Raw genomic sequence first — 16,582 nt, 5'->3', positions numbered from 1 at the left:
AGGAGAAAAACAAATACTGGGGTCGCACACATGAATGTTTTTTGCAGCCTCTTCCACAATGAGTGACAAATGATTGTGATAGTGGTGTGGCAGTAAAGAAATGATGCAGCTCATTTCAGGACAGGTTTCAGAATGAACAAAGCTGCAATGTTCCTTTAATAGTGATCAGCCAGAAATCTACATTGCGAAGCAAAATGCTATCAGCTTGGAGGGATTTTCCGTTAAAGAATGAGTGACAATTTGAATTCTGTGAGACCCACACCACTGGAATAAAAGAATATGGTGTTAGCGTTAGATGAAGCCTGCTGAGGAAAAGGCCGGTGTAGAGCACTATCATTAGTATGGATAGTTAGTTTTCTCCTGCTGTTTCTATCCTGCCTCTTCTTTATTGTTACATTCTTCTAACTTGATAAATGGATCTCATCAAATGGACCCTTTTAAATAATGTGGCATCCCGGTCATTCCCTCGTTTCTCCTCTCTTGTTGGGCAGAAGATACAAAAGTTTGAAAGCACGTACCACCTAATTCAGGAAAGCTTCTTCCCCATGTTATCAGAACAATCTTCTCATAAGCTGAGGATCTTCCAACTTACCTCATTCCGGATGTGGACTTTTTCCTCTGTAAATTGTAACGCTATAATGCTGTAACACTATATTATGCATTCCAATAGTTTTCACTGTGTCGTTACATGTGACAATAGTAAACCAATACCAACTCCATTTAGGTGCTGCTTCATCATAATCATTGATCATATGGAATTAGAAGCCTGGATAAAACTTAATGAAACCTTGTCCTTACTAAAATGGCTTTGCTTCATAGAACACGTAATTGCCAAATGGCAGTATCTTCATGATAGGAAATATTTGAGTCTGCAGTTTGAACAAACAAAAGCCTATAGACCGTGGAACGAGATGCCTTTTCGTTTCATTTTGTGACCCAAATCACGTATCTACCTGTATTTATAACATACTGTGTAAAAGTATTATAGAAATCATACCTGAAACTCGTCAAGAACAAAACCTGCACATATTTTTAAAATATGAGAAAAACCTCAAATTTTCAGAGTAATTGTCCAATCAAAGCACGTTTGACATCGAGTCAGACGCCAATTGACCAATTGTTTTGTTTCAGGCTAGCTAGGCAGGGAGCCCACATGATGGCGGAGAGTATTTCTACTGATGCTAGTGTTACTGGAGATTCCGATTAAGGTTCTTTGGTCTTCTGTGCAATACATGTCGGAGAAACTCACAGCAATTGAATTTAGTGAGAAAAGCATTAAGAAGTGTGAAGAGTGTGCAGCTAAGTGGATAGAAGTGGAAGAAAGTCTGGAAAGCAAAGTCGCTGCCAAGGTGCTGCAACACAAAGAGGATAGCCAAGTCGTGAAACCAGTGAAACATTGTGAAGCAACTGGAAGGTAAGATATCAAGTCAGAATTTATGAAAATTACCCTGCGTGGACTTTAATTAATGAAATTTCAATCTCTTATAATGTGAGATATTAGATCTTGAGGCTGAAGTTGAGGACTTGAACTTTGTCTTTCCTGAACAAATTACATTAAAAGTTGTCACTAAATGTCAGCTTGTTGAAGTCAAAGAAGAGTCTTTAAATTTTAATCGCGGATCTGCCTGTGATCATTTGCCGAGAAGAAGTGCTCCACTCTTCAGAGCCTCATGCACATCACACAAAAAAGTGTTTTGTGTGGACATGCACTGTAGGCGTTCCAGGTGGCCCAGCCACCGAAAGGACTCTCCCGACGCCGGGGCAAGACCACCCGGTGAGAACGGCCAGGGACATCGGGCCTCCGTAGAGGCAATTGCGGTGGCCTCAATAGGCCTGACTTTGGGGTGAACATGGGGTGGGGACTGGACATTGTGCCTTCCCCCACAGTGGTATCCACTGTGGGGGGATGATTTTTTTGTCTAATTGTAGTCCTGTGGGTCTGTGTCCAAGATGGCTGCCGTGAAGAGAGAGTGGACGCTGGCGCGCTTTGGCTGCCGCGGCTCTCTCTTCACACTGTGTTTTTGATTTTCTGTTTTTGGATTGAATTCTGTTTTTAATTTGTGTCTCTGTGATGTCTTTATTACTTGTTATATTCCGATTATATGTTATTCCGATTACTATGTAAGGTGTCCTTGAGATGTCTGAAAGGCGCCCATTAAATAAAATGTATTATTATTATTATTGTGCCACATAATGAACACTAATGTGATTATTTGCTGATGCCATCCAATCAACCTGGACATGGGACATATATATTGCTCCCTTGATATGTTGATTTTGTCTTACATAATATAAAACATAAAAAGAGGTAAAATACTCCCTTACACATTTTATCTTCTATTATTAGGAGGCAGCAGTGTATCCCTGGTTATCATGCCGAGTGCTATCGTCACTTCTGCAACATTACAATAATAAATCGAGCTATAGCAAGGTCTCGAAGTAAGAAAGGTAATGACAGGACTCAAACAACATTTCTTAGTATTTATGGTCATATTATGTTACTTTGAACAATGAAAATATATATTTGAGGATGTTGACTTATTTTACTTTACTTTTCTTTCCTTTTCTGTTTTCGTTTTCCTCTTTTAATTTAGTTCAATCCACAGACGCTGAAAAACCTAAAGCAGGTGAATCACCTCGAGAGGCAGTTCCTGATGGCGAAGCAGATGAGCCGGCCCCAAAGAGACTGCTTCGGTCCATGACAAGTGATGGTCAACAAACAGCTATTGTCTCACTACAAAAGATTTGGAATCTGATGAAGAATATTCAGATGAAGAGTAGATGGAATGTAAACCAAAAGATTGGTAAAATTAATGATTATATAAAGTCTACTTTTAGTGTTTAGTGTTTTACTGTTTATTGTGTCGAATTATTTAAACAATGAGTGAATGGCTTATGATTATGGCATACTGGTAAATAACATGATATGCTGCTATTGTGCTGGATGCTAAAAATGTGTGTGCGCGTGTGCGTGTGCGCGTGTGAGCATGTGTGCTGGTGTGGCCATGACTGTAAGGAGGGGAGGGTAATAAGAGGCAGGTGACATTTTGGACCATATTGTCTCACTCAACATACACCTCTAGTCGGACTCACAATTATATTCATTATAGCATGTGAGAAACTGTGTGCTATTGTTAGCATGAAAATGTCAAGCCAGCCATTCAGCTCACTTTTGATCTGCACAGAACTGCAGCATATTGCTAGATCGCTTAACTCCACGAGGGGCACTTTGTCTCAGAATGCAAATAATTTGTCATTTTAAACTGCCGAGCTGCCGAACTGCCAAGCTCTGGCTATACCGCATGCTGCGCAAAGCTGCCGGCACGGGCCGCGCACCTTCTGTGTCTGGGCTTCACTGTCAGGATCGGGAATGTCAATAGGCCGGGGACGAGTGAGTGTGTGTATTTGAGCCACCGCCTTCAGGACAGAGCCGAGGCAATGGTCCATAGGTTCGCCATGTTCGTGAGCGCCCCTAACTAATAACTAGGGGCCAGTGCTCCGGGTGGCGTCCTCGAAGGGGCGGAATCTATGTGAACACGTGATTTGATGCCTGCCATCCGGGGAGGGATGGGAGCGGGATCATGTGTACACGTGATAAATGTGGCCTGCCATCCGCTCACAGACATGCGTCCGGCCCCTATGCAGAACAAGGTTGCTGACCCCTGGTTTAAATAGACTGCAGCACGGAATTAGGCTCCTCATAGAGTAATATGAGCATTGAGCACACGAGGGCCCTGTTACTTTTTCAATCTAATTTTCGAATCATCTTAATTAGTGTTCAACTTTTGGCACTGACGAGTTAGGAATTCCTTCTCAATTATATTTTATCTAAATCTGTGCCAAAATTCAAGTAGATATAGCAAACATGGGTCACAAAAGTTAAATTTTCGATGCTCGGCCCACGGCCTACTAAGTTGATTCAGCTTTTACCACTGCTATATCCCACTCTGAGCTCATGCATGACACTCTTTTTAATCTGTAAGGGGTTTAATATGTCATAATCATGAACTTGCATGTCACTCACTTGGTAAAAAGGGCAAGGCAATTTGCAAACACAATCAATCACTTTGGCAGTGTCTCTGCAAGTCCATCACGGAATGGCTAAAGTGTGAGATAAAGAGTAGGCCGAATTTAATATGGTAATCAAAGACTGGAATACATGGGACTACTAATTATGACATGTGTGCAGCTGAACGTGGCCTGTGTAGATTCTGACCAGCATCAGGTGTCAATCCAACTGAAGAGAACCCATGAATTGATTTCATTTGAGCCGGTAGAAACAGGATTTCTAGTCTCCACTAACCCATCCTGGGTCATTATTTCTCTGGTGTTCTCATCTAGTTCACCAACATTCTAATCAAATCAAGGCCTGTACGATATTTTGCTATTAATAGTGATAATATTCGAACATTTCTCCTTTATACGTTATGAATATTAGACCAATGTTTGCAAAGGCTGAAAAAAGCTTCATTACCTTGTTGTATAGGGGTAGCGTGATATTTAGGTTGCAAATAGGATGTTGTATAAGACCTCTTGCTGACTTTGGTTCTTTTATGAAGGATAATCTTCCACAAGGTTCCTGAGTTGTATCTCGTACCTGTTAATACATGGTTCAGAATATGAGTTTTACTCATACACAAGGAAAGCAACAAGATCCATTAAGAAAAGAGAGAGTGAAACTAGTGAGTCATATACTCTTTAAATGGCCATTTATTACAACATAACTAAAAATAGGTTGATTGAACAATTTGAACATCTGCAGTTGATTGCAGAGATTGTGGGGTTAAAGAAGGAAAGTATGTTTTACCTGATGAAGCTGACAGAAGCTTTGAACATACACCAGGATAAAGAACATGTGAATGTTTATTGTTCTGACTGCTCCAGTAACTGCTAAGTTACTCCGGCACTTTGCGTCCTTTTGAATATATATTAATGTTAATTACAGTATATACAGGTTGAACACCGAATTCCTGGCACCTTCAGTTCCAGACCCTTTCTGGATTGTTAGTTCTTCTGTACCAACAGAACTCACATGATAATGAAACAACAATACATCTCTCCTGTGTCTCTAAAGCACCATGGAAAGCCAGAAACTTTAGTAAAACAAATATAAAATGTAAAACGAATGTGGATGGAATAATCTGCCGACCCATCCCCAGCTCCCACCATCTCCCCGGCCTTTTCAAGGTCCGGCTTCCGACCCCACTCCTGACTCAAGGTGCACCAGCGAGCCCTTCTTCCCTCACTGCATGCTCAGGTGACACGGTTGTTGTAGCCTCTGGGGACAACGTTTTCTTCGTGCTACCGACAGAATGCGCTTGGTCATCATGGGGCTCTCTCCCCTCTCACCTGCTGTCGCTTCCAAAGTGGAGCATATCAGAAACTCCGGGGGAGGAGGAGCAGGCAGTGGTGATGGGGGGAGTTAAGGAAGGGGGGGGGGGGGGGGGGGGGGGAGGCCGAGTAGACAGAGCAAATGGGGGAGGAGGCAGCAGCTGTCCAGCGCGGAGTGGAAAAAGACACCGCAAACAGCAAGAAACAGCAGCAGGTGGGAGGAGAGGGAGTCCCACGGTGACCAGGCATGTTCTGTCGGGGGTGGTGGCCTGAAGAAAGCACTGTTTCCAGGGGCTACAATGTGAGCCGCAACAGCAGCCGTGTCACCGGACCGTGTGGTGGGTGAAAAAGGGCGAGTCAGGAATTGGGTCGGATGCCGGAGCTCTAAACGGCTGGGGATATGGTGGGAGCCGAGGATGGGTTGGCAGGTCATTTTACTATATCCAAAATTTGTTATAAAAGGCTCAGGAAAATGAGGGTTTATTGTATTGTCTTTGCGGAACAGTTAGGAGAGAAGATTGAAAGCATAGTTGAAAAGAGATTTTGGCAAGCAGCCTTTTAAAGGTGCCCAGTAAATTAGTGAAGGCTTGACAGGAAGTTCAGAATTCTAGAGGGCAAGAAGAAACTGAACAGAATGGTGGGGACCAGGCCGAGTTGAAACACAAATAAAAACCTAAACATAGAGCAGCAGAGACAGAATTAGACAAGGCCAAGGAGGGATTTCAATGTTAAGATGTAAACAAACAACTCTTTCACGATGGAGGAAATCAACGTGAGATGAAGTGAGAGTGAAACTAGTGAGTCATAGACTCTTTAAATGGCCATTTATTATCACAATGGAGGACATGACCGGAAAGAGCGCTTGCCACTCGCAATGCCACTTGTGGCCGCTTCGGGAATTTCAACTGGGCTCTCATACTTTCGTCCGGATTAAAGGGGTGGGCGGATCATCAGTTGTCGGAAAATCTGTTCAACCTGTAATTTTTACCAAAAAAGCCCCCAAACTTTTGATAAAGATACATTTAAGCTGGAAAAATTGCAGAGACGATTTATGAGGATGTTGCCAGGACTTGTGGCCCTGAGCTAAATATGGATGTAAATAAGTTCTGATATAAATAGTGATATACTGTACCTTGACAAACAATGCAAGTCTATTTTCTTTAAAAGCATAGAAACTGAATAGGTGGTGCTGTCCACTCTTTGTAAGAGGCACAAGGTTGCCAAAACAGTCAGCATAAATTGGCTTGCCTTCCAATACCTAGAGGAACACAGGCACGTTAGGTGAAAAGATTCTCGGCTAAATTAATAAAGTGTGCCTATTATATTAATGATTTTTTCCATAAGCTTCTTCTGTGTGGATGTAAATGAAGGAGGAAAGGGTAAGAGGAGAGAGGGGAGTGGGAAGTGTGAGAAATAACTTGGCTGATTTCAGCTAACATTTATCGTCAAAATAAATACATTTAAAAGTTGTCCGAAATCAGAGGGAACTGCAATTTAGTAATGCCCTTTACAAAATAAAGAATAACTATGGTTTATTTTGAAAAATAAAACTATTGGGCATAGCTTTAAGGTGAAAGGGGCAAAGTTGATGTTAGTAAGATGTTGTGGGCAAATGTTTTTGTTACACAGATGGTGGCAAGTGCCTAGAATGAACTACAGGAGGTGATGGTGAAGACAGGTATGATAGTGGCTTAATAGACTTTTAGATAGGCACATGGATATGCAGGAATGGAGGGATATGGTTGGCATCATGTTCGGCACAGTAGGCATCATGTTTGGCGCTGATCCTGTGCTGTACTGTACTGTTCTATGTTTTAAAATGATGTCCCCGAGCAAAATTTCCTTAGTTTTAGTGCTTTAGTTTAGTAAATCACCTGGGCACAGTGAACAATGAAAATCTGCAAAATGTGATACCTCAACATCTCTGCTCCTAGCAACTTCTGTGAAATTTTCCTGCTGTTCCAATGTTTTGTCCACCTTGTCATCTGTCATGCAGAAGCATCTCAAACGTGCCTCAATTGGATCAAGTGATTTGGCAAAAACTACAAATTTGGCCATGTATGGTACACAGATAATTTCTCTGTACACTTGTGTGGCAAAGTTCACAGATTCTTGGATCTGCCGACAGTCTATGAGCCAGAACCTGTGCACAAGCAGAAAAAAAACAGACATTTTATTTGTCTCAACAATTGTTTGCTATATCATAAGTTGGTAAGACATAGGAGCAGAATGAGACTATTTGGCCCATCCAATCTGCTCAGCCCTTCAATCATGGCTGATCTATTTTTCCCTCTCAACCCCATTCTGTCTTCTCCCAGTTACCTTTGACTCCCTTACTAATCAATAATCTATCAATCTCTGCTATAAAAATACCCAATGACGTGGCCTTCACCCCTATCTGTGGCAATAAAGTTCACAGATTCACCAACCTCTGGCTAAAGACATTCCCATCATCTCCATTTTAAAGGTACGTACTTCTGAGGCTGTGCCCTCTGGTCCTAGACACTCCCACGACTGGAAACATCCGCCCCACATCTATTCTATCGTTTTTTCATTATTTGGTAGGTTTCAATGAGATCCCTCTCATCCTTCTAAACTCCAGCGAGTACAGGCCCAGAGCTATCAAGCACTCCTCGTACGTTAACCCAATAATACCTGGGATCATTCTTGTAAACCTCCTCTGGACCTCCCCAATGCCAACACGTACTTCCTCAGATATGGGGCCCAAAACTGCTCACAATATCCCTAATGTGGTCGATCTAATGCCTTACAAAGCCTCAGCATTACATCCTTGCTTTTATATTCTAGTTCTCTCATAATGAATGCTAACATTGCATTTGCCTTCCGTACTGCTGACTCAACCTGCAAATTAACCTTTTGGGAATCCTGCACCAGCACTTCCAAGTGGCTTTGCACCTCCTATTTCTGAATCCACTCCCAATATAGAAATTAGTTCATGCCTTTATTCCTTCTACCAAAGTGCATGAATGTACACTTTGCTATGCTGTATTCCATCAGCCACTTCTTTCTCCACCCTCCCAAATTTATCAAATCTAGTTCATTACAGAACAAATCCAGAATTGATTTTCCCTGTCTACCCTCATATTGAAATCCCCCATGATCACTGTGACATTCCCTTTCTTGCATACGATTTCTATCGCTTGTTGTAATTGGTACCCTACATCCTGGCTGCTATTCGGATGACTATTTATTACTCCCAACAGGGTATTTTTACCCTTGCAGTTTCTTAACTGCAAGGGTGAAAGGATTCTACTTCGGCTCCTATGTCGTTTCTTGCCAATGATTGGATTCCATTCCCTACCAACAGAGCCACCCACCCCTCTGCCATCCCAGCTCTGTTCCTCTTTCAGCCTCTATCCCCACAATCACCATACCCGCCAATTTCTAACTGCGCTATAAGCTCATCCACATTGTTTCTTATACTGTGTGCATTTGGATATACAGTAACACCTTCAGTTCTGTATTTACAACACCTCTTCTCAAATTTGTCCCCATGTTGACTGACGTTAGACTCTTATCCCTTTCTAAACTTTCTGTCCTATTTCTTATTCTGGAGACTTCAGTAAACTCTCCTGCTTTCTCCTTATCTTTATCTAAATTTGTTAGAGTAATAATGAAAAACTGCACAAAGAGAATTATATATCGAGTGTGGCAATTCATAATTAGGGTATTCAACTCATTAAACATGATCTACCTTTCACTTAGAGAACTGTATCTCACTTCCACAGTGGTGCAGCGATGGAGCTGCTGCCTTATAGCACCAGAGACTCGGGTTCTATCCTGACTACATGTGATCTCTGTACAGAGTTTGCACGTTCTCCCTGTGACCACGTGGGCTTTCCCTGGTGCTCCAGTTTCCTCATACATCCCAAAGATGTCCAGGTTTGTAGGTTAATTAGCTTCTGTAAATTGTTCCTAGTATGTAGGATAAAACTAGTGTACAAGTGCTTGTTGATCGGTGGGGACTTGGTGGGTCAAAGGTCCTGTTTCCATGCTGTATATTTAAACTAAACTAAACTCCACTTAGCTGTTAAGTGTCTATATCCCTTAATATCCTTTCCTTACTAAATTTATCAAGCTCAATTTTCTAATTTGGTCTCAGCAGAATTTGAGGGAAAGAGATCGAATACCATTTTATGTGAAGATGTATGAGCTGATAACATACCTGGAAAGCGTTCCTCTAATTTAATACGTTCTTGATCTAGATTTGCGTGCAAGCAGACCCTTCAACCCACCCATTCACTAGTTCTATGTTAACCTACCTTCGCATCCACACCCTACTCACTATGGGCAATTTACAGTGGCCAGTTAACCTAGAAACAGGCATGACTTTGGGATGTGGGAGGAAATCGAAGCACCTGGAGGAAACTCTCACTGTCACACGGAGAATATACAAATTCTACACAAACAGCACCCTAGGTCAGGATACAACTCGGATCTATCAAATTCCTGAATGATTCACTCTTCAATAATATAAACCCTTAATCTCTATACTTGGGGACAGTGATATGAGTTTGTATCTAAACATTTTAGCCCCTTTATCAGCCCCTTTATAACATTGAAATTGTGCTGCATTCATCCTATGAGGAATATATCCTTTCTGGTCTGCTCACAGTTAAAGCTCTAGATTAAATGTATCCAGGCAAATGTACAAGCACATGCAAAGCTTCGAACCCTTTGTAAATTACCCACTTTTTTTAATGGGTTTTTAATGATTTTGTTTTCTATCTGTCAACTGGTTCTCACTATTTTCTGCACTTGGTTACTCAATTTCCCATGGTCATCCACTTTTCCTAAATTTTCGCCGTTTGGAAAAGATGCAGAAATATCTTTACCAAAAAAGGATGGCCTCCTATTTCCCATTTGCCATCACCTTGCCGAGTTGTTTAAATCTCAGGAGATTCTCAGCAACCTTCTTATTATATCCTTGTTAATTATTGCAGCATATAACTTAGGGTAATTATAGTTAAGTTTGCAAACTTTCTACAATCAGATGCATATTAAAAAAATCATGGTTGCACAGCTCTCATCTTTTCTATGATCCATACCTAGCAGACACATTTGTTGTGAAAGAAACACATTCATTGACAAATGACAACGGAGTTGTTCCAGTTATATCTTCCCATTGTGCTGGTGTTGTTCCGCCTGGAAAAAAAAAGAGAAACGCAAAACCAAAAATTGTCATTCCAATACTACAATGTGGGTATTTCAGTCCAATGGCAAAATAAGAAAATGAAGAGTGGGTTTTCTTTTTTTTTCTTTTTCTTTTATTTATTTTTTATTTTATTAGAAGTAAGTACAATCATATGGCACCAAAGTGCCTAATATATATTTTCATAATACATTTTATGTACAACTTCTTTTTTTTTTGTTACATTGAGAAAAGATTAGAATAAGAAAAAGAAGTTAGATAGTAAAGGATACAAATATGTGAAATATATAGTGTGTGAAGAAAGAAAACGAGTAAATGAAGAAAGTTGAGTAAGAGAAAATAGAAAAAAGAAAATAAAATTAAAAAAAGGAGATCATTATTTATAATCTTGACCAACCCTCGACCAGTCCTGAAACAGTTATTTTTTACAATTGTGTTGCACCATATGATTCCAAAAAAACGACGAATGGAGACCAACTCGTTATGAATTGGTCTGATTTATCCATTAGGAGGAATCGCATTTCCTCAAGATGAGCGGTGTCCAACATACTTGCAATCCACATTTTAAGCGTTGGTATTGATGTACCCTTCCAAAATTTAAGTATTAATTTTTTTGCTATTATTAAACCATAGTTAAAGAATAGATTTTGAGATGTGTTCAATTTATTCCCATCTTCCATTACGCCAAATATAATCATTTCAGTATTAGGTTCCATTCTTGTCTTGAATAATTTTGTAAATATTTCAAAAATATCATTCCAAAATCTATAAAGTTTTATGCAGGAAACTAAGGAGTGTGTTATAGTTGCATTTTGGGCTAGACATTTATCACAAGTGGCGGATATATTTGGATAAAATTTGTTCAATCTTGTTTTTGAATAATATAATCTATGTACAATTTTAAATTGAATTAGATTATGTCTTACATTAATTGAACATTTGTGAATATATATCCAGTATTTTTCCCAAGTAACCTTCGTGATTTTTATCATTAGTTCCCGTTCCCACTCTTCTCTAAGTACCTCTGTCGATGGTAGGTCTATATTTAGAATACTATTATATAAATATGATATTAATTTTTGTGAGTCAGCTTCAATATTCCAATATTCAGAGGTTATTTTTTGATATCCTTGTATATATTTTTTCATGAAATCGCAAATCTGAAGATATTTAAAATATTGGTTGTTTTTCAATTTAAATTTTAATTGTAATTGTTGGAATGATAGTAGGTTTCCCATTTCGTACATATCCCCGATCCTTCTAATTCCGAGACTTTCCCATTGGTTATATGTCTTATCAATAAGAGATGGTTTAAATAAAGGGTTATTCGCTATTGGCATTAACAATGATAAATTTCTTAATTTTAAAGATAATTTTATTTGTTTCCAAATTCTTATTGTACCATATATAATTGGGTTCTTCTTATATATTGTGTTATTCAGTTTTTTTGGGGAGAAGAGGATCGTTCCTATATTACAAGGATGGCAATCCTCCTTCTCCATTTTTATCCATTCTGTCTGTTGGGTAGAACTATCCAACCAATAAATCATATTCTTAATATGCACTGCCCAGTAATAATACATAAAATTCGGAAGTGAAAGTCCCCCGACCTCTTTTGGTTTACATAAGTGTTTTTTTGTGATACTATGTGATCTATAGTCCCAAATATAATTAGTAATATTAGAGTCTAATTTAAAATATATATATTTTGGTATATATACTGGTATAGTAATTGTGGTAGGAAGATCATTTTTATTGCATTTATTCTACCTAATAATGATAAGGGAAGTGTTTTCCAAAATTTAATCAGCGTATTAAGTTTATTTAATAAAGGTATGAAATTAGCGTTGAATAATGCTTTATATTTTCTAGTAATCTGAATACCCAAATATTTAAATGTTTCTGTTGCGATTTTAAAGGGGAACTTCAATAAGTGTGTAGGTTCTTGAGGTTTTAATGTCATGATTTCACTTTTATTCCAGTTTATTCTATATCCAGAAAAAGACCCAAATTCCTCTATTAAATTTAATAAATTTGGTATGCTCGTTTGTGACTTTGTAATATATAAAAGTATATCGTCTGCATATAATGAGATTTTATTCTTTGAGTCCCTGGTATTATAGCCCTGAATATTCGGATGAATTCTTATACTTTCAGCCAGGGGTTCTATCATAAGGGCAAATAGCAGGGGTGATAATGCACATCCCTGCCTATTACCCCTTGATAGTTGAAATTTTTGAGATAACATGTTATTAGTTAAAATTCTTGCCATCGGTTTATCATATAATAATTTTACCCATGTTATAAAATTCTCTCCCATATTAAATTTTTGTAGTACTTTATATAAGTATTGCCACTCTACCTGATCAAATGCTTTCTCTGCATCCAAAGAAATAATTGATATATCTTCTTCCTCTACTTTATGCGAGTACATTATATTAAACAGACGTCTCAGATTATTAAATGAGTATCTTTTAGGTATAAACCCTGTTTGATCAGGGTTTATCAATTTACTAATATATTTGCTTAATCTTCTTGCTAAAATCTTTGCTAAAATTTTCTGCTCTGTATTTAAAAATGATATAGCTCTGTATGAGCCTGGATCTTCTAAATCTTTATCTTTTTTTGGAATAAGCGTAATAGTTGATTCTGTTAGTGTTTCAGGTAGTTTGTTTTCTTTAAAAGCATGGGAGTGGGTTTTCTGTGCATTATATCTGCACATTGTAAGCACGAAGAAGCTAAGCCTTCAAGGAACACTTTAACGTAAATAAGACTGCATTCACATTATGTAAGTTTGGATAGGTGTCAGTGAGACCACACAGAACACTGTGCAGGTCTGGTTGCTCAGCTATAGGAAGGATCTCATTAGATTGGAAAGGGTGCATAAGCGATTCACCAGGATGTTACCTAGATTTGCAGACTTATGTTACAGGGAGAGATTGAATAGGCTATTACTTTTTGCTTTGGAGCATAGGCTTAGGGGAGATTTTATTGAAATGTACAACAAGATCATGAGAAGCGTGGATAAAGTGAACACTTATTTGCAAAACTAGAGAGCAAAGACTTAAGGTAAGATTTACAAAGGACCACAGCGGGAAGCTTTTCACTCAGCGAGTAGTCTGTATCTGGATGAACTGTCAGAAGAAGCTAGAGAAGTAGATACAATTATGATTTTTGGACAGCTATATGAATCAGAGGGTTTAGAGGGCTAGCATCCAAATACAGGCAAATTATGCAAATATAATATAATAAAAATAATCATTAATTTAGTGGTTTCTGTCAATTAATAAACTAGTGGAATTAAATATAATTAAAACCTAAAACTCTCAAATCAGCATAAAAGCTATATCTTTTACATGTATTCATTAAAAGGAAATGGGATAGGGTGGGCCGTTTGGTTTTGGCTATGGGGAAGGAGGGTACGGAGGAAATTGGGATTCTCAGTCAATCACAGGGGTAAAATAATACAAAACAAGCTTGATGAGCATCCTTATTTCTATTAACACACAAGCAGTGCTCAACAAGCTTCTAAATCTGGCCCTCAACACTGCCAGAAAATCTGGCAGCAGATATTAAAAATAATGGGAGGTCAAGCAAGAAAGCAACTGAAATTGAATACAGCACATACATGATGCCAAATTAAATGAATTCCTTCTGCCTGCAAGTGATTTTTATCACTCCATTCCCTGCCTATCATTGCACCAATCTAAAAGTGCCACTATCATATTTGCTTCCACCACCACCTGTGGCAGCATCTTCTAAGCAGTTATCACTCTGTAAAAAAATAACTTGCCCCACACATCATCATATCATATCTATATTACTAAAAGTCTGATCTTGACCACTTCCTGTTGTTCTGTATATTGATTTTAGAAAAAACTATTCTACTCACGGATGTGATTTTTGGCCATCTTACTCAGAGACCCCCTCCGCTGCGCAGGACAAGAGGATTTTCCCCATCGATGAAAAATAAAAGAGCTATTAGTGTTTAAAAAATGTTGATATTCTCTCTCCTAAAACCCGGAAGTGCTGAGGGCCTCAGTCAGTCTCTGCAAGATGGGGGAGCGAGAGGGTCACGTCTCTCAGTCTGAGCTGTGAATAACACTGCACACATGTCTACTAAACTGTGAGTGGTTTTACTGACCTGTCAGTGCCCTTAATGTGGTTTGAAAATATAGTTTGGAAATGCTAAAGCTGTGTTGCCTTTGGTTTGGAAATGCTAAAGCTGTGTTGCCTTTGGATTGGAAATGCTAAAGCTGTGTTGCCTTTGGTTTGGAAATGCTAAAGCTGTGTTGCCTTTGGTTTGGAAATGTTAAAGCTGTGTTGCCTAATTAAAGTTGTCTTGCCTAATTAAAGTTGCCTTGCCTAATTAAAGTTGCCTTGCCTAATTAAAGTTGCCTTGCCGTCTATATAATTAAAAGTCTCATCTTGACCATTTCCTGTTTGCGCTTTATATTGATTTTAGAAAAACGCTACCACGTACAGCTGTGGAAATTTTACATAGATACATAGATAGAATTATTTCTATTTCTATATATAATTTCACAACAATTCACCCTAATTTCATTCTCCATCACTCCTCTGCATTAACCAATAAGCACCCATTTTTATATTAATCTTATGTAACCCACTAATCCTATGTAACGCACTCCAGAACCAGGGCCACAGTTTAAGAATAAGGGGTAAGCCATAAGAACGGAGACGAGGAAACACTTTTCTCACAGAGAGTGGTGAGTCTATGGAATTCTCAGCCTCAGGCAGGTTCTCTGGATGCTTTCAAGAGAGAGCTAGATAGGGCTCTTAAAATAGTGGAGACAGGGGATATGGGGAGAAGGCAGGAATGGGGTACTGATTGGGGATGATCAGCCATGATCACATTGAATGGCGGTGCTGGCTCGAAAGGCCGAATGGCCTACTCCTGCACCTATTGTCTATTTGTCTATTGTTCCCACATTCCCATCAACACCCGCAGATTCTACCACTCACCTCTACACAAGGGCTTATTTACAATGGTCAAATAACCTACACACCCATACATTTTTAGCATCCAGGAGGAACTTGGAGAAAACCCAAGCAAGCATAAGACAACATTTCAACTGTAGCACAAAAGTTCAGGATTGAACCCGCCTGAGCTTGGGATAAAACTCTGACTCTGTCACCCAGTGAGGTTAATCCCAGGAGTAAATAAAACAGGTTTATGATTGTTTCCAGGTCAGCTTTCATGCAAATTTACGAACGCCAATAATCACTCTAGCAGATTATCACCATGTAGTGAAGCAGAAGTCAGTGCCTTTGATTCACCATTTAAAATCAGGTATGGATTTCTTACCTGTTATACTGCAAAGTAACCTGAGAGTTGGGGTGTCTCCACCATAACCATTCATTAATCCGTCAGTAGAAGACTTTGGAATGGGAATTGTCATCGTGATAGGTTTATGGAATTTCCTTCTTCTCGGCTCAAGGGTGACTATTGGACTAAAAGTCGCCTTATTGCCCAGGATTTTCTTGACTAATTCAACATGCATGGGTTGGGCCTGGACATTAATTAGAAAAAAATGAAATAGCATTTAGTAGATTAACTCCATTAAACATGTAGTGATATTCCTCATTGTCATTGAAATAAACATGTTCTAGGTTTGGTGTGTTATTGAAAACATTGAAAAAACAGTCACCTGGAGTCCAACTCGAATCCTCTTGGTTAAAGCTCCTTCAGGGAAGACAGCTTGAACCTGTGGCACCACAGTGCTGCTCAGCACACCTCCTTCTGGTCCAATCAGGTTACTGTCCTGTCTGACCCTGGACACTACTGCAAAGTATTGTGGGAAGTCCCTGGTAACGATACGGCAAATACGTTTTCTGTCAAGTTCCTCTGGACTATCAAGTACTGTAAAAATAAAGAAAACATATCCATTGGAGATTTTCTATTTAAATGAACTATTTTTTATCATAAATTTACATGCCACTAATTTAGTCAAGATAATTTATTGTCATGTGTCCCAGATAGGACAATTAAATTAGATTTCTGTTTGAACTGAAACCAAGTTACGAAAAGCTTCATACGTCTAAACAGTACTCAAC

General features: G+C 39.1%; 1 protein-coding gene across 39 annotated transcripts in view; it reads right to left on the bottom strand.

The window, feature by feature from the left end:
• The window catches only part of ank2 (ankyrin 2), a 524,159-nt gene that overhangs the window by 70,401 nt on the left and 437,176 nt on the right, over nt 1-16,582 (bottom strand). For all 39 annotated transcript variants that reach the window (XM_033023003.1, XM_033022993.1, XM_033023145.1 and 36 more), the window contains 6 exons: nt 16,177-16,388; nt 15,834-16,038; nt 10,401-10,497; nt 7,246-7,474; nt 6,464-6,589; nt 4,475-4,597 (listed from right to left, as the gene is read on the bottom strand). In XM_033023003.1, coding sequence (XP_032878894.1) covers nt 4,475-4,597; nt 6,464-6,589; nt 7,246-7,474; nt 10,401-10,497; nt 15,834-16,038; nt 16,177-16,388 — 992 coding nt within the window. The remainder of the gene's footprint in view (nt 1-4,474; nt 4,598-6,463; nt 6,590-7,245; nt 7,475-10,400; nt 10,498-15,833; nt 16,039-16,176; nt 16,389-16,582) is intronic.

The sequence above is a fragment of the Amblyraja radiata genome, chromosome 1 (assembly GCF_010909765.2).
Source record: "Amblyraja radiata isolate CabotCenter1 chromosome 1, sAmbRad1.1.pri, whole genome shotgun sequence".
Classification (NCBI taxonomy): domain Eukaryota; kingdom Metazoa; phylum Chordata; class Chondrichthyes; order Rajiformes; family Rajidae; genus Amblyraja; species Amblyraja radiata.
The sequence above is the reverse complement of the archived record's forward strand: the minus strand, read 5'-3'. Positions and strand labels throughout refer to the sequence as shown.